We start from the raw sequence: 21952 nt of genomic DNA, 5'->3' as shown, positions 1-21952 counted from the left end.
CCCTCTACACGTTGATATCCAGTTATGCCAGCACCATTTGTTGAAGATGCTTTCTTTTTTCCATTGTACACTTTTGGCTTCTTTGTCAAAAATTATATGTTCATAGATGTGTGGGTTAATGTCAGGGTCTTCACTTCGATTCCATTGGTCCACATGTCGGTTTTTATGCCAATACCAAGCTGTTTTTATTACCGTAGCTCTATAGTAGAGCTTGAAGTCAGGGATTGTGATGCCTCCAGAGGTTGTTTTATTGTACAGGATTCTTTTGACTATCCTGGGTTTTTTGTTTTTCCATATGAAGTTGAGTATTATTCTTTCCAGGTCTGTGAAGAATTGTGTTGGTATTTTGATGGGGATTGCATTGAATCTTTAGATTGCTTTTGGTAAGATTGCCATTTTTACTATGTTAACCCTGCCTATCCATGAGCATGGGAGATCTTTCCATTTTCTGACATCTTCTTCAATTTCTTTTTTCAGGGACTTAAAGTTCTTGTCATATAGGTCCTTCACTTGCTTGGTTAGTGTTACCCCAAGGTATTTTATGTCATTTGTGGCTATTGTAAAGGGTGATGCATCTCTAATTGCCTTCTCAGCTTCTTTGTCCATTGTATATATGAGGGCTACTGTTTTTTTTTTTTGAGTTGATCTTGTATCCTGCTGTGTTGCTGAAGGTGTTTATAAGCTTTATCAATTCCTGGGTGGAATCTTTGGGGTCACTCAAGTATACTATCATGTCATCTGCAAATAGGGAAAGCTTGACCTCTTCCTTTCCAATTTGTATCCCCTTAATCTCCTTATGTTGTCTTATTGCTCTGGCTAGAACTTCAAGTACTATATTGAATAAGTATGGGAAGAGTGGACAGCCTTGCCTCGTTCCTGATTTTAGTGGAATTGCTTTGAGTTTCTCTCCATTTAATTTGATGTTGTCTGTTGGCTTGCTGTAAATTGCCTTTATTATGTTTAGGTATGTTCCCTGTATTCCTGATCACTCCAAGACTTTTATCATGAAGGGGTGTTGGATTTTGTCAAAGGCCTTTTCTGCATCTAGTGAGATGATCATGTGGTTTTTTTCTTTGAGTTTGTTTATATGGTGTATTACATTGATGGACTTTCGTATGTTGAACCACCCTTGCATCCCTGGAATGAAGCCTACTTGATTATGGTGGATAATTGTTCTGATGTGTTCTTGGAGTCTGTTTGCCAGTATTTTATTGAGTATTTTTGCATCAATGTTCATGAGGGAGATCGGTCTGTAGTTCTTTCTTTGTTGCATCCTTGTTTGGTTTAGGAATCAGGGTAATTGTAGCCTCATAGAAGGAGTTTGGTAATGTTCCTTCTGTTTCTATTATGTGGAACAATTTAGAGAGTATTGGTATTAACTCTTCTTTGAAGATCTGGTAGAATTCTGTGCTGAAACCATCTGGTCCTGGGCTTTTTTTTGTTGGGAGACTTAATGACTGTTTCTATTTCCTTAGGGGTTATTGGACTATTTAAATAGTTTATCTGGTCTTGATTTAACTTAGGTATGTGGTACCTATCCAGAAAAATGTCCATTTCTTTTAGGTTTTCCAGTTTTGTGGAGTAGAGGTTTCTGAACTATGACCTGATAATTCTCTTGATTTCCTCAATGTCTGTTGTTATGTCCCCCTTTTCATTTCTGATTTTGTTGATTTGGATTCTCTCTCTCTGTCTTTTGGTTAGTTTGGATAAGGGCTTGTCTATCTTGTTGATTTTCTCAAAGAACCAACTCTTTGTTTCATTATTTTTTTGTATTATTCTCTTAGTTTCTAATTTATTAATTTCACCTCTCACTTTGATAATTTCCTGGCATCTATTCTTCCTGGGAGACTTTGCTTCTTCTTGTTCTAGAGCTTTCAGGTGTGCTGTTAAATCACTAGTGTGAGATTTCTCCAACTTCTTTATGTGAGCATTTAGTGCTATGAATTTCCCTCTTAGCACTGCTTTCATAGTGTCCCATAAGTTTGGGTATGTGGTGTCTTCAGATTTTCATTGATCTCTAGGAAGTCTTTAATTTCTTTCTTTATTTCTTCCTTAACCCATTGGTGATTCAGTTGAGCATTATTCAGTTTCCATGAGATTGTAGGTTTTCTGTAGTTTTTGTTGTTGTTGAAATCTAACTTTAAACCATAGTGGTCTGATAGAACACAGGAGGTTATTCTAATTGTTTTGTAACTGTTGAGATTTGCTTTGTGGCCAAGTATGTGGTCGATTTTAGAGAAAGTTCCATGGGGTGCTGAGAAGAAGGTATATTCTTTCTTGTTAGGATGGGATGTTCTGTAGATATCTATTAGGTCCAATTGGGTCATGACATCAGTTAAGTCCTTTATTTCTCTGTTAAGTTTCGATTTGGGAGATCTGTCCAGTGGTGAAAGTGGAGTGTTGAGATCTCCCATTATTAATGTGTGGGGTTTTATATGTGGTTTAAGCTTTAGTAATGTTTCTTTTACATATGTGGGTGCCCTTGTGCTTGGGGCATAAATGTTCAGAACTGAAACTTCATCTTGGTGCATCATTCCAGTGATGAGGATGTAATGCCCTTCTTGATCTCTTTTGATTGATTTTAGTTTGAAGTCTATTTTGTTGGATATCAGGATGGTTTCACCCGCTTGTTTCTTAAGACCATTTGATTGGAAAGTCTTTTCCCAGCCTTTTATTCTTAGGTAGTGGCTGTCTTTGAATTTGAGATGTGTTTCTTGTATGCAGCAGAAAGATGGGTCCTGCTTTCATATCCATTCTGTCCCGCAGTCCCACAATCCACTTATAAAATAATCACTCAGACGCTTATATCACTTATAAACTGTATGGCCGTGGCAGGCTTCTTGCTAACTGTTCTTTTATCTTAAATTAACCCATTTTTATAAATCTATAACTTGCCACGTGGCTGGTGGCTTACCGGCGTCTTTACATGCTGCTTGTCCTGGCGGTGGCTGCAGTGTCCCTCCCTCCTTCTTCCTGTTTCCCCAATTCTCCTCTCTCCTTGCCCGCCTACACTTCCTGTCTGGTCACTGGCCATCAGTGTTTTATTTATATAGAACGATATCCACAGCAAAGTCTATGTCTTTTTATAGGTGAATTAAGTCCATTGATATTAAGGGATATTAATGACCAGTGATTGTTCATCCCTGTTATTTTTGGTGGTAGTGTGTGTGTACTTCTCTTCTTTGGGGTTTACTGTTGTGGCTTTATCTATTGCCTGTGTTTTCGAGTGTGTATCTGACTTCCTTCGGTTGGAATTTTCCTTCTAGTGCTTTCTGTAGGGCTAGGTTTGTGGATAGGTATTGTTTAAATCTGGCTTTGTCTTGGAATGTCTTGTTCCTTCCGTCTATGATGATTGAAAGTTTTGCTGGGTATTAGTCTGGGCTGACATTCATGGTCTCTTAGTGTCTGCATTACATCTGTCCAGGTCCTTCTGGCTTTCAAAGTCTCCATTGAGAAATCGGGTGTTATTCTGATGGGTTTACCTTTATAGGTCACTTGGCCTTTTTCCTTTGCTGCTCTTAATATTCTTTCTTTATTCTGTACATTTAGTTGTTTAATTATTATGTGTTGAGGGGACTTTTTTTGGGGTCTAGTCTGTTTGGTGTTCTATAGGCTTCTTGTATCTTCATAGGCATTTCCTTCTTTAAGTTGGGAAAGTTTTCTTCTATAATTTTGTTGAATATATTTTCTGTGCCTTTCAGTTGGTATTCTTCACCTTCTTCTGTCCCTATAATTCGTAGGTTTGGTCTTTTCATGGTGTCCCAAATTTCTTGGACATTTTGGTTCATGACTTTGTTGGCTTTAGTGTTTCCTTCAACTGATGAAACTATTTCTTCTACTGTATCTTCAATGCCAGAGATCCTCTCTTCCATCTCTTGCATTCTGTTGGTTATACTTGCATCTGAAGTTCCCGATCTTTTACTCAGGTTTTCTATTTCCAGCATTCTGTCTGTTTGTGTCTTCTTTATTTTTTCATTTTCCCTTTTCAGGTCTCGGACTGTTTCCTTTGTTTGTTTCATTGCTTTTTCATGATTTTCTTTCAGTACTTTATTGTTTTCTTCCAGTACTTTATTGTTTTCTTCTAGGACTTTATTGTTTTCTTCCAGGACTTTATTGCTTTCTTGCAGGACTTTATTGTTTTCTTCTAATTTGTTTGCCCTTTCCTCTAGTTGTTTACAGCGTTCTTCCAATTTTCTTGTCTTTTCCTCTACACAAGCCTCTACCTTCTTCATGATGTTACTCATAAGGCTACTTTCTTCTGCTTCTTCCAATTTTTGATGTTCAGGTCTAGATGTTGGAGGCGGGCTAGGTTCTGGTGATGCTGTATTGCTCTTCATTTTGTTGTATGTACTTCTGCCTTGACGTCTGTCTATCTCCTTGTGGTTCCTTCTTGGTCGTATCAGTGTACTTGGTTCAGAAAGAGCTGACAGATTCAGGAAGTCTCTCTCTCTTGTCCAGATGGGAGTTCTCTTGTCCAAATGGGAACTCCAGGGCAGGATGGAAGCTCTTATCTGGACCAGAAGTCTCTGGTCCAGAAGGGAAGTTGGGAGCAGGATGGGAGCTGGGGGCCGGTCTCTAAGTCTCAGGAGGTGGCTGGGGTCTTGGGCAGATGGGCGTGGGGGTTGGGCAGGTCTTCCCAGAGTGGCTGGTGCCCAGGGATGGGGTCTGGGTTGGGCCCGGATACTCACCTCTGGTCCAGAAGGGAAGTCGGGGGCAGGATGGGAGCTGGGGGTCAGTCTCTAAGTCTCAGGAAGTGGCTGGGGTCTCGGGCAGATGGGCGTGGGGGTAGGACGTGGAGATTGCAGGGGCTGCCGGGGGGCTTGGAAAAGGGGATCCCTCCTGGTGGGGCTAGAAGGGCACCTGCCCGGTGGCCAGAATCTGGGGCCAAGTTGGGCATGTCTTCCCGGAGTGGCTGGTGCCCAGGGATGGGGTCCGGGTTGGGCCTGGATACTCACCTCTGGTCCAGAAGGGAAGTTGGGGGCAGACATTTTCAAATCTTGAACTGTTTCCTTCACCTGTTTTTTTCTTAGCGTTCATGAAGCGGTTTATTGATTTCTTCCAACTGTTTTGTTTGTCTTTTCCCCCATTTCTTAAGGAAAATTTTCATTTCCTCTTTAAGGGCCTTTATCATCTTTATAAAGTTATTTTTTAGGTTGTTTTTTTCTGCTTCTTCTACATTGGGGTGTTCAGGTCTTGCTGTTGTAGAACCACCAGTTTCCGGTGGTGCCATATTGTTCTTTATGTTGTTGAATGTATTCTTACACTGTTGTCTACCCATCTCTTCCTCCAGTTGGTGCAGGTGGGACCTGTGGCTTAGGTGGTTGCTCTTCTTCTGGTGCAGTTGGGGCCTGTGGCTCTGATGATCTCTGATGCCTCAGGTGATGTTTGTGGGTATTTGGAGGCAGCTGCCAGGTCACTGGGGCTTTGATGTCTGAGGGTGAGGGAGAGGCAAGAGAAGTACCCCTAGGGGCTAGAGTCTAGGCAACAGGGCTATCCACCAGGGTGCCCAGACACTCACATCCTCCTCCAGGTGCAGGTGGGGCCCTAGTGGTCACTGATAAGGCTGGGATGGCTGGAGGTGGGTAGATGCCGCTGTAGTGTCTCTGGGGCTTAGGTGTCAGTATATAGGGTAGAGACAGGAGATGTGCCCCTGGAGGCTAGGTCCTAGGGAGCAGGGCTATCCAGCTAATGTTATTTTTAAGATGTTATTTTTTTAACAGCTGAGTAATAACCCATTATGTAAATGTAGCACATTTACTTTCTATTCTATTTCTATTCTTCTGTTGAGGGACATCTAGGTTGTTTCCAATTTCTGGCTACCATGAAGAGCAGCAATGAACATAACTGAACATGTTTCTTTGTGGTAGGATGAAGTGTCATTTGAGTTATTTGCCCAAGAGTGGTAAAGCCTTTTGTGTTTTCTCTATGGAGAATTCTGTTTAGATCTGTAACCCATTTTTAATTGGGTTGTTTGGTTAGTCTTGAGATTTTTATATAATTTGGGTATTAATCTTCTACTAGATATGGAGTTGTTATAAACTTTTCCCATTCTGTAGGCTGTCACTACTATTTGTAGGAATGATGGTGTCCTTTGTCTTACAGAAGCTTCTCAGTTTCATGAGGCCCCATTTATCAATTGTTTAATTTTATGTCCACACTAACAGTGTTCTGTTCAGAAAGTCATCTCCTGTGTCTACAAGTCAAGACTATTTCCTACTTCCTCTTCAGTAAGGTGCAGTGTATCTGGTCTTATGTTGAGGTCTTTGATCTATTGGGAGTTGTTCTGTGAAGGGTTGTAAGTATAGATCTATTTTCATTCTTCTACATGCGGTCATCCTATTTTACCAGAATCATTTGTTGAAGTTGTTCTTTTTTTCCAAAGTGTATTTCTGGCTTCTTTATAAAAATCAGGTGCCAAAAGAGTGTGGATTTATGTCTGGTTCTTCAATTCTATTCCATGCATCAACATGTCTTTGTTTTTTATGCCAATAAAAACAAATATGGTTTTTGTTAATATAACTTTGTAGTACAACTTAAAATCAGGAATAATGAGATCTCCAGCAGTTCTTTTATTGTTCAAATTGTTTTAGCTATCCTAGATTTTTGTTTTTCGATATGAAGTTGAAAATTGTCCTTTGAAGTTCTGTGAAGAATTGTGTTGGGAATTTTGATGGGCATTACACTGAATCAGTAGATTGCTTTTGGTAGGATGGCCATTTTTAGTATGTTAATCCTACTGATCCATGAGCATGGGAGATCTTTCCATCTTCTAATATTTTCTTCAGTTTCTTTTTTCAAAGACTTTAAGTTTTCATCATATAAATCTTTTACTTTCTTGAGTAGAGTTACCCCAAGATATTTTATATTATTAGTGGCTATGGGGATAGGTGTTGTTTCTCTGAGTGTTTTCTCAGTCCATTTGTCATTTGCATATGGGAGGGCTACTGATTTTTTGTGAGTTTATTTTGTATCCAATTACTTTGCTGAAAGGTTTATCAGGTTTATGAGATCCCTGGTAGAATTTTTAGGTTCACTTATGTATAATATCATATCATCTGCAAATAAAGATTCATTGACTTCTCTCTTTACAGTTTGTATCCTTTTGATTTCCTTCAGTTGTCTTATTGCTGTAGTTAAGAGTTCAAGTAGTATGTTGAATAGATATGGAGAGAGTGGACAGCCTTGTCTTGCTTGTGATTTTAGTGGAGTTGTCTTGAGTTTTTCTCCATTTGTTAATGTTGGCTACAGGTGTACTGTAAGCTGCCTTTATTATTTTGAGTATGTCCCCTGTATCCTTAAACTCTCCAGGATTTTAATAATGAAAAGGTGTTGGATTTTTTTCAAAGGTCTTTTCTCCATCTACTGAGATGACCATGTGTAGTTTTTTCTTTCAGTTTGTTTATATGGTAGATTTCATCTATTGATTTTCACATGTTATCCCATCTCTGCATCTCTCAGATGAAGCCTCCTTGATCATGGTGGATGATCTTTTCGATATATTCTTGGATTTGGTTTTCAAGTATTTTATTGAGTATTTTTGTACCTAAGTTCATAAGGGAAAGTGGTCTGTAATTCTCTTTCTCTGTTGGGTATTCATATGGTTTGGGTATCAGGAAAACTGTGTCCTCATAAAATTAATTGGGCTATGTTCCTTTTGTTTCTATTTTGTAGAATAATTTACAGAGTATTAGCATTAACTCTTCTTTGAATGTCTGGTGAATTCTGCACTCAAAATACTTGGCCCTAGGCTATTTTTAGTTGGGAGACTTTTAATAACTGTTTCTATTTCACTAGGAGTTAGGGGTCAGTTTAAATTGCTTGCATGATCTTAATTTAACTTTTGTAAGTGGTACCTATTCAGAAAATTATCCATTCTTTTAGATTTTTCAATTTAGTGGAATACAAGTTTTTAAACTACACCCTCACGATTCTATGGGTTTCCTCTGTCTGTTGTTATGTCCTCCTTTTCATTTCTGATTTTGTAACTTTGGACATTCTCTTTCTGACTTTTAGTTAATTTCGATGAGGGTTTATCTATCATACTGGATTTCTCAAAGAACCAATCTTTAATTGATTCTTTGTATTGTTCTCTTTGTTTCTCTTTTAATTGATTTCAATCTTGGCTTTGATTATTCCTTGCCATCTACTCCTTTGTGTGTGATTTCTTCTTTTTGTTCTAGCGTTTCAGGTGTTCTGTTATATCTTGCTCTCATGAGAACTCTTTTGTGGAGTCCTGCCCCACCAGGAACCTAGGTCCCCGAGAAGAGAGACCTGGAACTGAGGAAAGGTAAGTGCACTGCTCGCCAGCCTCCCTTTTACCCGGAATCAGACGCAGCAAGGAGCCAAGTCAGGTAGGGACTCATTTATTTAAAAACAACAAGCTCCTTTTAAAAGCATAAAGAATGAGACTGGGGCAGGGGAGGGGCAAATGCCCCATTGTGCAGATCAGCTTAAAGGTTACCCAATAACACACCTGCAGAGTCTACAGAATTTACAGTGTTGTCTATGAGGGAATTATGTACTGACATCACCTTTCTTGACCTGAAGCACCAATCATATTTTTTCTTGTAAGCAACTTGGATTCCACCCTGTACACTCTCCCTTAGGGCCAGCTTTACTAGCACCTGGTTCCATTACCCCCCACCCCCTTGCTTCAGTTGTTTTTTTTTAATTAATTTTTTTTATGTAGGTACTTGGTGCTATGTACTTGCCTCTTAAAATCTCTAGGTCTGCTCTTTTCTGAAGGGAAACAGGAACAGTGGATCTAGGGGAAAGAGGAGGTGAGGGGATTATGAGGAGGGGATGGAGTGGAAGATAAAGACAGGATTATTATATGAGAGAATAATTTTCATTGTATCCCATAATTTTGGGTATGTTGTATATTTATTTTCATTTAATTCTAGAAATTCTTTGTGGTGGTTTGAATGAAAATGGCCTACGTAGGCTCGTAGTGAGTGACATTATATATTGATCTGGCCTGGTGGGAGTAGGTTTGGCTCTTTTGGAAGAAGTGTTCCAAAGAAGGCTTTGAGGTTTCAGAAGTACAAGCCAAGCCCAGTGTCTGTCTTTCTTCCTGCTGCCTGCCAAACCACATGTAGAACTCTCAGTCACCTCTCTAATAACATGTCTGCCTGTGTGCCACCATGCTTACTGCCATGATGATAATCAACTAAACCTCTGAACTGTAAACCATCCCCAATTAAATGTTTTTATTTAAAAAGAGTTGCCATGGTCATGGTGTCTCTTTACAGCAATAGAAACTCTAATGTAGTCTTTAATTTCTTTATTTCTGTCTTGACCCATTTTTCATTTGGTAGAGAGTTGTTCAGTTTCCATGAGTTTGTAAGCTTTCTGTTGATATCAACCTCTATTCTGTGGTGGCTTAATAGGATGCAGTGAGTTATTTCAATTTTCGTGTATCTGTTGAGACTTGCGTTGTGTCCAAGCATGTGGTCAGTTTTGGAGAAAGTTCAATGAGGTGCATAGAAAGTATATTCTTTTTAGTTTGGGTGAAGTATTCTATAAACATGTTTGGTCTATTTAGTTTATAGCATTTGTTAGCTCAAATATTTCCCTGTTTAGTTTTTGTTTGAATGACCTGCATATTGGTGAGAGTGGGGTATTGAAGTTATACACTGTCACCACATGAGGGTCAATATGTGATATAAGCTGTAGTAGTGTTGCTTTTTACAAACTTTGGTGCCCTTGTGTTTGGGGCATAGTTGTTAAGAACTGAAATGTTATCTTGGTGGATTTTTCCTTTGATGAGTATGTAGTGTCCCTTCCCATCTCTTCTGATTAGTTCTGGCTTGAAGTCTGTTTTGTTAGGTAGTAAAATGGCTGCACAACCTTGCTTCTTAGGTTCATTTGCTTGGAATACCTTTTTTCAAATCTTTACTCAGAGGGAATGCCTATTCTTGGTTTTGAGGTATGTTTCTTGAATGCAACAGAAGGATAGATCCTGTTTTCATATCCATTCTATTGATGTCTATGTCTTTCTGTTGGGCAGTTGAAATCATAGCTATTGAGATATCAATGACCGATGATTGTTGATTCCTGTTGTGTTGCTGTTGTTATTGTGTTTTTGTTGTTGTTGTTGGTGGTGTGTTTGTGTGTGTGTGTGTGTGTGTGTGTGTGTGTGTGTGTGTGTGTGTGTGTGTTTTACCTTCTTTTTGTCTTGCTGGTGTGAGATTATTCCCTGTGTCTTCATGGTTGTAGCTGACCTCCTTAGGTTGCTGTTTTCCTTCTAGCACCTTCTGTAGAGCTAAATTTGTAGATAAATACTGATTAAATTTGGCTTTTGTCTTATTTAGGGTTTCTATTGCTATGAGAAGATACCATGATTCAGAAACTCTTATAAAGGAAAACATTTGAGATGACTTGCTTACATTTTCAGAGGTCTAATTCATTATCATCATGGCAGAATGCAGGCAGGCATGGTACTGGAGAAGTAGCTGAGAATTTACGTCTTGCAAGCAACAGAAAGTGATCTGAAACACTGGGGTGATATCTTGAGCATATATGAGACCTCAAACCCTGCCTCTACAGTGACATGCTTCCTCCAACATGACCACACCTACTCTACCAAGGTCACATCTCCTTATAGTGCCAATCCCTTTGGGGCCATTCTCTTTCAAACCACCACAGCTTTATCATGGAATATCTTATTTTCTCCATCTATGGTGACTGAAAGTTTTGCTGGGTATAGTAGTCTGGGCTGGCATCTGTGGTCTCTCAGAGCCTATAGAATATCTGTCCAGGCTCTTCTGGCTTTTAGAGTGTCCATGGAAAAGTCAGGTATAATTCTAATTGGTCTGCCTTTATGTTACTTCATCTTTTTCCCTTGTAGCTTTTAATTTTTTTTATTGTTCTATATATTTAGTATTCTATTATGTGCTGAGAGGGACTTTCTTTTCTTGGTCCCACCTATTTAGTGCTCTGTATGCTTCTTGTACCTTTTATTCACATCTCCTTTTTTAGGTTAGGAAAATTTTATTCTATGGTTTGGTTGAAAATATTTTCTGGGCATTTGAGCTAGATTTCTTCTCCTTCCTCTATTCCTATTATTCTTAGATTTAGTTTTTTCATAGTGTCCCATCTTTCCTGGATATTTTGTGTCAGTGGTTTTTTAGAATTACCATTTTCTTTGACTGATGTATCAATTTCTTCTATCATACCTTCAACACCTGATATTCTCTCATCCTCTCTTGTATTCTGTCAGTGAAGCCTGCCTCTGTGGTTCCTTTTAAAATTTCTAAGTTTTTCATTTACAGAATTCCCTGTTTGGTTTGTTGTTGTTGTTGATTCTATTTTCATTTTCAGGTCTTGAATTGCCTTATTCATCTTCTTCCTCCATTTGTCTTTTCCTGTATTTAAGGAACTTATTCATTTCCTCCCACTGTTTGCTTTCCTGGACTTCTTTAAGGGATTTATTAATTTCCTCTTTAAGGACCTCTATCATCTTCATACAGACTGTTTTAAGATCTTTTTTTCTAGTGCTTTTAGCTAAACTGGAATATCCAGGGCCTGTTTTGGTATGCCGTGGAATAATCTTTCTACACTGTGAATATGTATTGCTCTCACTGTAAATAAAAAGCTGTTTGATCCATAGAGAGGCAGGATTTTCAGTGCAGAGAAAAATGTTGGGAAGGAGAGCAGGGTCTGAGAGGTCTCCAGGAAATACAGAGGGAAGGAGACATACTGGAGGACAGGTAAAGCCATGAGCCATGTGGAAATTCATAGATTAATAAAAATGGGTATATTAAAGTTGTAAGAATTAGTTGGTAATAAGCCTGAGCTATCAACCAAGCATGTATAATTTATATTAAGTCTTCATGTCAGGTATTTGGGAACTGGTGGACAGGAAAGAAAAGTCTACCTACAGTGGTATGGTTGCAGGGCTGTTTCCTTGGACTGTTCACCTGGTGTTTTTCAAATGAATGCCTGCTGGTGGTATTGGAGCTTGAAATAATGGGATGAGTTGGGGGAAGGAAGGTTGTAGGAAAAGATCTTTGTGGTCCACTGGGGATGGGGTCAGAGAAGAAGGGGAGACTGCAGCAGGTGTTCTGCAACAGAGCTCGGGGTGAGACTGGGTGGATGAATCTGGTGGAGCAGAAGTGGTGAAGATGTGCTAATTCATACTTTTCAAACCACTTGACCAATATCCTCCCATCCACAGACCTTTCAGACAATGGATTGGGGAAGAGGGATTGAGTCTGCTCCTTATCGGGCTCTGAAGATGACAAATATGATGTCCATGCCAAACACTCTTGGCTCTCTTCTGTGTAATCCAGATTGCTGACCTAGTAAAAAGCTTTACCTCCAAGGCCACCTTCCCAGAGGTTGATGATCAGTGGCAAAAGCACCATGGTGTAGAAGATGCATGAGGAAAGTCTTACCTATGTCTCAAGTCTCTCACTTAGTGACATAGATGATGAGCTCAAAGTCATTCTGCACCTTGCCAGTCATGAGATCTATGCACAAATCATCTCAGCCTCCCTAGTGTCTGTTCATGGGCCTTTGGGCCTGCTCTCTTCTTCTGGCTCTGTGGACAAAGTACATCCTGATTTACCTTCTTACCTGAACAGGTGTGGACAATGGTGTGAACTTCCAGATCAGTCAGTATGTTGAGAGTTTTTGTGATCTCTTGGGGCCAGGCTGTAATCTTAAGTTGAGCTTCTATAAGAAAAGACTTTTGTGAAGAAGACAACTTGCCCTAGCAGCAGCATTTGACTATGCTGGAACTTGTAGTTTTCTAGGTATTATAAAACTGGGCTAAACCTCTTCCTGGGTGCATTCTGGATGTCCAAGTTCCAGGCCATGAACCTAAGCAGCCAGCTGTGTACTCAGAATCTGCTTCCTTTAGCACACTGTGTGATGATGTTTTGTGTATGCTCTAACAAAGCTTGCCTAAAGATCAGAGGGCAAAGCCAACCACTAGCTAGCCATAGAGGCCATTCAGTGGTGACATACACCTTTGAGGTCAGCTTTTGGGATCTCACGCCTTTAATCCCAGCACTAGGGAGGTGAAGACAGGAAGTGATATGGCTGGGTGGAGAGAAGAATGTAAGGTAGGAGGAGACAGGAACCCAGTCCCCTTTCAGTCTGATGATTTTGAGGAGGTAAGAACTCTAGTGACTGGCTGCTCTGCTTCTCTTATCTTTCAGCTTTCACCCTGACATCTGAATCTGGGTTATTATTATTATTATTATTATTATTATTATTATTATTATTATTAAGATCAATTAGAATTAATCTACAACACTGGGTTTCTTTGCTAATCCCTGGGCTACTTTCAGAGGCATCATACAGGTAGCCCATGTGATCTTTGGCCCTAGACATGAATTTCTCGCAGGCAACTAGATTAGCTCTCGCCACACTTGCTTTGCTCACCCAGTGAGGATGACCTCTCAGTGGGCACCCAATCCCACAGTGTCTAGGACCTGTTGAGGGTACACGGGACCCTTCAAGGAAGGGCTTTGGTCTGGTGGGCCATATTCAAAGCCTGAAGCCACCGAAGCAGGTCCCCTCAGTCATGTGGCAGGGGGAGGGCCCTTGTCACTTTTATCTAAGGACTGGAGATCTGGAGGGCACCCCAGGGAACAAGCCTAGCCTCTGAAGGAGCACCATTGAAATTTGCTATCTTAGGCTCCCCAGCTACCCAGTGAGGTTCTGAGGTGTCTCTGGAGGAACTTTGCCTATGTTGGCCTCCAGGACCCGAGTATACTACAAGGGGATGTTCAGGGATGATATACTCCTCTTGGAGACATCCACACCTCCTGTCTTAGGTGTTAGAAGTATTCTGGGGGAGTGCTTTTAAGCCCATCTGTATCTGTGGATAGATACTATCAAAATATCAAATGTGCCTTCAAGATAAGAGATCTGGGTACTAGAAAGATGGCTCAGCAGCCAAGTGTGCTTGCTACTCTTACGGAGAACTAAGTAGCTCCACAGGATGGGTTACAACTGTCTATCACAACACCCTGGAGGGGTGACTCCAGTGGGCATGCTCAGAGACATAGAAATAAAAACAAAAAACACATTTATATACGATTATAGGCATTATATTTTTATTGGTACTAGCTTTTCATCCCCCCTCCTCCCCCTCCTCCTCCTCTTCTTTCTCCTCCTCTGCCTCTTCCCCTGCTGCCGCCAACTCTACCACCTCCTCCTCCTCTTCTTCCTCTGCCTCCCCTGCTTCCGCCTTAGGCGCCGCCGCCTCCTCCTCCTCTGTTTCCGCCTCCTCATCTGTTGCCGCCTCCTCTTCCATTGCAAACTCCTCCACCGGCTCCTCCACCACCACCTCTTCCTCCTCCTCCTCATTCGTATCTTCATTTGAAGATTTAGGTGGGGCTTGGTATAGTACATTTATCTCTAGGGATAGAGTAGGAATAAGTTCAAAATAGGGAAGGAGTCATGGCACAAAGTGTAGCATGAATCTTAACTGGTCTTATTAATAAAATCAAACCTGTGAGCCAGGTATTGGGGTGAAGCTGGAAGATCAGAGATACATAACAGGCCACAGCTAACCTCACCTGGCCAACTTCTCAGCTGATCTTGTTTCCTCAGACAGGAAGCCTCTGTGTCCTCATATCCCAATGACTCTCAGCTGAACTGTGCTGTTCAAAACCTAAAAGCTTAACCTGCCAAATGCTTAACCAGCCAAACACTGCTAGTTTCTGGTCCTCACGCCTTATATACCTTTCTGCTTTCTACCATCACTCCCTGGGATTAGAGGCTTGCTTTCTGGGATTAAAGGCGTGAGTCACCATGCCTGGCTGTATTCTTGAACACATGGATTTCTGCCTCTGGAATGCTAGGATTAAAGGCGTGTGCTACCACTGCCTATCCTAAGTATCTAGTGGCTTTTCTGTTCTCTGACCCCAGATAAGTTTATTAGGGTACACAATATTTTGGGGAACACAATACCCCACAACAGAGCTCTGGGACACTGCTGGGTATTTCTTGCAGGGACCAGGTTGGCCATCCTAGGTGAGTGACTGCTCCCACATGTGCCACCATCCATGCTACCAACATTGTTGGGGACAATTTTCTATTGGCTGCTGTTCTGTTGTTTGTAACTTTTGGATGTTCCCCTTGGGTCTCCTTTCACTTCAGAAACAAAGCTTTGCTTGCTAACTGTGTTGTGCTTAGCATCCCTGTTCCCACTCTGTTCAGCTCCCTGCTTTCCCCAGCTAGGCAAGAACAGCACTTCACCTCTTTTCCACAAGTAATGGTGTGACCAGATGACCTGGTAAGACTCAATTGTGTCTAGCTGGGCATGTCCCTAAGCAATGTCCCATTGTATACACTTCCTATTGGGATTTTGGCTCTCCCATAAACTCTGTAAAGGACTCAGGTGAGGCCACATTTCAAGGGAAGGGGAAGACAACTGGGTACACTTATGCATAAAACAGGAATGAATCCAGGGATCCAGGATGGATTAGGTTAGGTCCGATCAGGTGGGCCAGTCAACTCGGTATGCAGAATCAAGAACAAGGCAGCAGGGACACACTTTCATGGATTACTGGGCATAACGTGCAGAGCCGCCATTCCACTCAGGAAATAGGGAGGAGGGTGGAGAAGGCTCTAGGTAAGGGACAGAAGAGTGGTCAAATGATGTGGCCAGTGAAGTGGGCTCCTTCATCGCTGTGGACACATTGATTAGAAAGAGTCGTCCCTGAGTTTACACAAGCAGAATCAATCCATCAGAAGTAGAAGGGTAGAGGGCAGGCAGACATACTTTGCAATGAAGAAAGACCCTCACCTTACTGCAGGGGTTCCATAAAAGACCTTTGGGGAATATAATCTCCTTTGATTCATACTCTAGACCCGTGGAGACAGGTGAGAACTATACTAAGCATGAAGCCGTATCAGTTTCAGACAGCTTAGAGGACAGAACACACTGGAAGATATGGCAAGGTGATCTGATGAGATGGCAGGAAACTGAGGTTCAGACACACAGAGGATAAGTCAGAGAGGACTCAAGAGATAAAATACAAGTGGCCATGCACTTTAATTCCTGGGATTTTGTACATCCATGATGAACTAGTAATATCTGGAAAGGAGGCCTTATCTGGACCACAGAGTCCCAGATCCATGCTCAAGTACTAGGTCAGAAGCTCCAAGATAGGTGTCAATGTGTCCTTTGACTCATTTGCCCTACAGGTCAGTCTAGTGTGAGGAGCACAGGCTGGAAATGAGCTCACACACAGGCTTCCTTCTGTCCCTGTCCCCACTGACACCATGTCCACATGACAGAGTAGACCCAGAATGCAATGTTGTTACCTACCTGGAGCTATAAGACTTGACTCCTTTCCCAACTCCCTGAGTTGCAGTTCAGGAGCATCACCTGGAAGAAAGCAACAGAGTGGCTCATTCTGCCTACAGAAGATACAGCCACATCAGCTCACACCAGATCAGCCTCAGCTTCCCACTGGTTCCTTGACATCTTAGGTTATGGAAGGTGCTTCAGTGAGGCCAGTATACTCACTCTGCCACCCACCCATAAGATTGTCTTTTATATAAAGACTGAATGGGGGCTGGAGAGGTGGCTCAGAGGTTAAGAGCACTGGCTGCTCTTCTAGAGGTCCTGAGTTCAATTCCAAATAACCACATGGTGGCTCGCAATCATCTATAATGAGATCTGGTGCCCTCTTCTAGCACACAGGCATACATGCAGGTAAAACACTGTATATATAATAAATAAATAAACAAACAAACAAATGAATAAATAGAAGTAGGCACTTCAAGATTTTAAGGAAAAAGAAGACTGAATGGAAACATGGAGGTACTGTTATAAGTCCTGCAGGACCAGCCAGAAGAGGATTCACTTCTGCATTATTGGGCCCACACTACAAGACCTTTGTACTCAGGTTCATGTCATTGACTACCGACAGTTGTGAGCCACTGACAGTTTCTTCTATCACAACTCACCAATCAAAAGTGAGCACCAGATATACACATATTTCCAGACTACATCAGAATACACACAATTTCCGAGGAACGCTACTGATTACAACTGATGGCTAGGAGCGTTGTCGGGGACAGAGGCAGGAAGGATGGGTGTTCCGGTGAAGACCATACTTTTATTTCTAAGTTTGTTTCATCTGCATTGCCTGCATATGAATGCTTGTATATCACATGCATACAATGCCAGGCAAGATCAGAAGAGGGCATGAGATACCCTGGAACTGAGTTACAGATAGTTGTGAGCAGCTCTATGGGTGCTGGAGCTCAAATCTGGTCCTCTGGTAGAACAGATAATGCTCTTAATCATACCAACTCCCATTGACAGTGGGGTTTGGTATGTTTGCTTCTACCTCTCTTTACCATTATGCCTGGATGGAGTAGTATTTAAATCTCCAGGCAAATTTACATCTCACTGATACCTTTCATACTGCCTTAGCCTGCCAAGCAGAAGGTACAACCTTACTGTTTCCTGGATCCTCTCCTATCAACTCCAACAGGGCATGCTGTTACTTACTAGGAAAGCTTTCTTTACTACTGATATTCTGATGCTCTTCAACATCTGTGTCCCCCACTTGGGCTATATCTGCAAGAACATCAGGACATAGTGTACCAGGTAAAGCCACACCAGCTCACACAAAGTTGACCCAGGTTCTTCTTGGGATTTTCCACAGAGCCTCTATGGCAGAACCATTTAATCATTTAACTTTCAACTCTCCTTTCCAACAGGAATCCTGATTCAGGCTTCTTAGGAATGAAACACTAAGGTATTTCCTGAACAAGAGAGAGATTTCAGATACTTACGATTTCCAAACACAACAGATGTGATCTGCAACTATGAAAAAGAAAGCATTGTTAAGATTGGGCTATACTGTATCCTTCACAATGGTCTGGTTTTCTCTGGATGACTTAGAGACCGGTGGAAATAGAGCTCTACTGGTGCTGCATATGACACCAGTAGAGACGGAAAGAGCCTTCCTTCCTGGCACTGTACCTCCCAAGTCCACTAACATTGCAAGCAAATCCTTACTAGAACAGGGAAAGGAGTTTCTGAGGGAACTCCTTCTATGTTTCAATTTTAATGAATATGGTGATGTCAACGATACCAGAGAGCTGGAGACCCTGAACTCCACAAAGGAAACTGTCTTTCAAAAAGTAACACACATGGAACCCAAATAGAGCTGTATTTCTACAGAAGACACACAAAGGTATGCTTACCATTTGTCTGGATTCTGGTACACTAATAGCACCAGATAAATCTAGGAGAAAACAGAGTAACTGTGAGGATGTTGGCAACTAATGATTATAAAACACTCAGGGAATATTTTCAATGTGCACACGTGTGTATGGAGATAGCTTGGGCTGCTGCTGGGCCATCCTCCAGTGTAGAAGGATGTTCCAGAAAAGAAAAAATAAAACAGATCAATATGAGACCTAGGTTCTTTGTTCCTCAATTAAAGCCACTTTAAACAATATAAAATAAATCTAGCTGGTTCACACTTTGTGGCATATACTTATTGCTTTTTTTTTTTTTTTTTTTTTTGGAGCTGAGGACCGAACCTGGGGCCTTGTACTTGCTAGGCAAGTGCTCTACCACTGAGCTAAATCCCCAACCCTTATAATCCCAGCATTCAGGAGGTAGTGGAAGGAGGACCAGGCCTCAGCTTCAACCATAGAGCAAGATAGAGGCAGCCTGTGATAAATGTGTCCCTGTCTCAAAATAAAAATAATAACACTAAAGCTGCATAATTTCTAACTGTATTCTAAATATTTATCCTATACTTGCAGGTCAGTGTAGCTTTTACCATCCAACAGAACAATTTCTCTTTGCAACAGAATGAAATCATAACAGAAAACTACAACAAATAAAAATGCAGAGATCAGGTGACTGTGGGGGGCCTGGCCTGAACCTTCCATCTAGAACATTAGTGCTGCAACCAAAACTGTGGAGAGTGGGAGAAAAAAATCCTCTTCCCCTGGGAACAGCCCAGTTGGTTTTCCAACAACAACTGGTCAGCTCTGAAATCTCATAATACAGATAACATTGTATGGAAAGAGTGGATTATATCTATATATTTAGGAATATATCACACACACACACACACACACTCACACACACTCACAAATGCACTCTCTCTCTCTCTCTCTCTCTCTCTCTCTCTCTCTCACACACACACACACACACACACACACACATGTAACTACAATCTACAGTTGGAGGGAAGGAGGCCAGAGGTCATAAATTCGAGGAAGAAAGGGGGTGACGCATGGGGATGGTCAGAGGGAGGAAAGAGGAAAATGATATAATTTAATTTCAAAAAACAAAAAGTTTCAAAGCACAGTATGTGTGATTGTTAACACTTGCTATGTGTCACCAACAGGTGTTTCTCAGAACTGCACAGGCTGCTCAACTGATCTGCTTTGGTTACTGACAAGCTGGGTTGGAAAATCTTATTGCTCATAGTGCTATTAGAAAGTGTACTATAATATTTCAGTTGTTTTTTTTTTTTGTGTGTGTGTGTGTGTTTGTTTTGTTTTGGGACAGCTTCTAAGACATGAGTCCAAAATCTACAGAAGTAAGTCGCCTTGTCCTACATGATTGCTTTAAACTCCAAAGGTCTGTGTGAAATGACCGGACACAGCAGGGAGTCTTTGGATTTTTCACACAAGTGACTTCAAGCATCTGTGGATGTGGTCTAGTTTAATATGCAGTTAAAATGACATGGAGGCAATTTGTCATGGACAGGCAGCATCTCTGAACCACATGGTAAACCCTCAGCCCTGCTGACAATGCTCTCAAAATTTTCTTAAATGAATTTAAGGCTCAACCACGGAAGCAAGAGCAATGGATTGCCCAGATGGATTCATGTTTTAACTTTCTGCTTTTGACTTTGATCAGAGATTCTTCATTTTTGTTCTGAAGCAGGGGTTATAACAATCCCCAAGCACAAATGTCATGAAGACTAGATGAACTAATAAAGTATAAAGTTCATTTAAAGTATGAATGGGAGCATAAACTATGTCCTCCATAGACCATTACCCATGCAGGGAAACAAGACATTGAAGCACCTGAAACCCTAATATTCTTTATGCACACAGCCTCATGGAAATCTATGCAGAAACCTGGCTGTCAAGGGCATCTAGAACACCCTTAAAAAGTCGTGTTGACTGTTTTGCTCTCTCCAGAAACAGCAAGTTTGGTGGCCTTTCAAAGAGAAGACAGTAAGGGACACCCTACCTATCTTAACATTTACATTCTTCCTCACCAAGGAGTTAAACAATACTTACCGCTTTGGTCTTCTTCCCAGGCTCCCTGAAATTATAGAAACAAAGACATTTTGAGGGTAACATCATGGGGCATACAGGCACATATCTTTCTCTTTTTTTTAATTAAGATTTTTTTCATTCATTTTACACACCAATCAAAGATCCTCTTCTTCCCTCCTTCCATGCCCCCAGCCTCCCCTCCCAATCCACCCCTCACTTCCTCCCACAAGAAGGCAAGTCCTCCCATTTGGAGGCACATTCAGTAGAGGCAAGTCCAAGTCCTTCCCCCCTGCCTCAAGGCTGCACAAGGTATCCCGTCATAGGTAGTGGGCTCCACAAAGCCTGCTCATGCACCAGAGATGGTAACTTGTTATGTACACACTCATAAGTGGATACTAGATATAAAGCAAAGAGTAATCAGGCAACAACCCACAACCCCAGAGAAGCTAACTAACAGGGAAGACCCAAAGAGGGACACATGAACTGCCCTGGGAAGGGGAAACAAATGAGATCTCCATGAGTAAACTGGGTATGAGGAGTGGGCAATGGAGGTTAGGGGATAGGGGATGAGAACATAAGGGAATGGGATGGTTGAACTGGAACAGGGAGGGGGAAAGCAATGAAAGAGATACCATGATAGAGAGAGACATCGTGGGGATAGAGAAAAACCAGGTGCTAGGGAAGTTCCCAGGCATCCCCAAGGATGACCCCAGCCTGGACTACTAGCAATAGTAGAGAGGGTGCCTGAACTGAACTGGCTTGCCCCAGAGATCAGACCGGTGAATACCCTGTCATCACAGAACTTTTCTCCAACTAATGGAAGCAGATGCAGAGATCCACAGCCAATCACTAGACCGAGCTCCAGGAGTCCAGTCAAAGAGAGACAAGAGGATTCTATGAGCAAGTGCATCAGGATCATGATGTGGAAACACGCAGGGACAACCAAACAAACAAGAGGGAATTCATGAAAGTTGGATCAATGGCTGTGGTGCCTACATGGGACTGGACTAGGTCCTCTGCATGGTGAGACAGTTGTGTAGCCTTTATTTCACTGCCAACATTAATGGCTGGCAAAACAAAGATATATCTGTGACAAACCTATGATATTTTTCAGAATGATGTATCTCTAACCCTCCTTCAGTCACCAACCACAAAATAATCTAAAGAAGAAGCATTGTTTTCCAGAGGGACAGGTGATAGCATATATTCTGTACCCTGACTGTGCCATTCACAAATGCTCTTTCTCATAAGGTGTCCATCGGCAAGGAACTATTCTACTATTCCAGAAAACACAGCATAGTATATATACATACTGTCATATTTTAATAGGCAAACTCAAATAAAATAGGAAAGTCAGACAGCAACATTTCTATTTCAGTCATAGAAAGTCCACCTTACCTCAGTAGAATGGTCGATTTCTTCCTCTTTAGAAAATAACTGTTTAATATCAGGGGCATCTTTAGTATCTAGGAAGAGAGAGTGACTGTTCATCACTGGTGCTGTGGGCCATGGCTTCCTTAGAGAACAGTGCTTAGCTTACACAACAGGCTTATATGTATGGCTATGCTCTCGAGGCTAGACCGAAGGGCTGCTGGAGCATCCTCATTGAAAGCACTGAGTCAACGAGAAGCAGGGAAAAAATGGAAAATGGAACACTTGCAGTGTGCTGATGGGAACAGAAGACAATAAAAGTCTTCCAAGGGTACAAGCTTCCCAT

General features: G+C 41.5%; 2 protein-coding genes across 2 annotated transcripts in view; both read right to left on the bottom strand.

Annotated features, from left to right (window-relative positions):
• The window catches only part of LOC143268207 (uncharacterized), a 370245-nt gene that overhangs the window by 264117 nt on the left and 84176 nt on the right, over window positions 1-21952 (bottom strand). The gene's annotated exons all lie outside the window — the stretch shown is intronic.
• Window positions 14042-21952, bottom strand: part of LOC143268209 (uncharacterized) — a 73839-nt gene continuing 65928 nt past the window's right edge. Inside the window, exons 20-25 of the mRNA XM_076549351.1 lie at window positions 21634-21701; window positions 20257-20281; window positions 18187-18227; window positions 17773-17803; window positions 16292-16351; window positions 14042-14373 (exon numbers count right to left, since the gene is read on the bottom strand). Coding sequence (XP_076405466.1) covers window positions 14087-14373; window positions 16292-16351; window positions 17773-17803; window positions 18187-18227; window positions 20257-20281; window positions 21634-21701 — 512 coding nt within the window. The 3' untranslated portion in view covers window positions 14042-14086. The remainder of the gene's footprint in view (window positions 14374-16291; window positions 16352-17772; window positions 17804-18186; window positions 18228-20256; window positions 20282-21633; window positions 21702-21952) is intronic.

This window comes from Peromyscus maniculatus, chromosome 12 (assembly GCF_049852395.1).
Source record: "Peromyscus maniculatus bairdii isolate BWxNUB_F1_BW_parent chromosome 12, HU_Pman_BW_mat_3.1, whole genome shotgun sequence".
NCBI lineage: Eukaryota > Metazoa > Chordata > Mammalia > Rodentia > Cricetidae > Peromyscus > Peromyscus maniculatus.
Note: the sequence above shows the minus strand (reverse complement) of the source record. Positions and strands in the feature narration are given on the sequence as shown.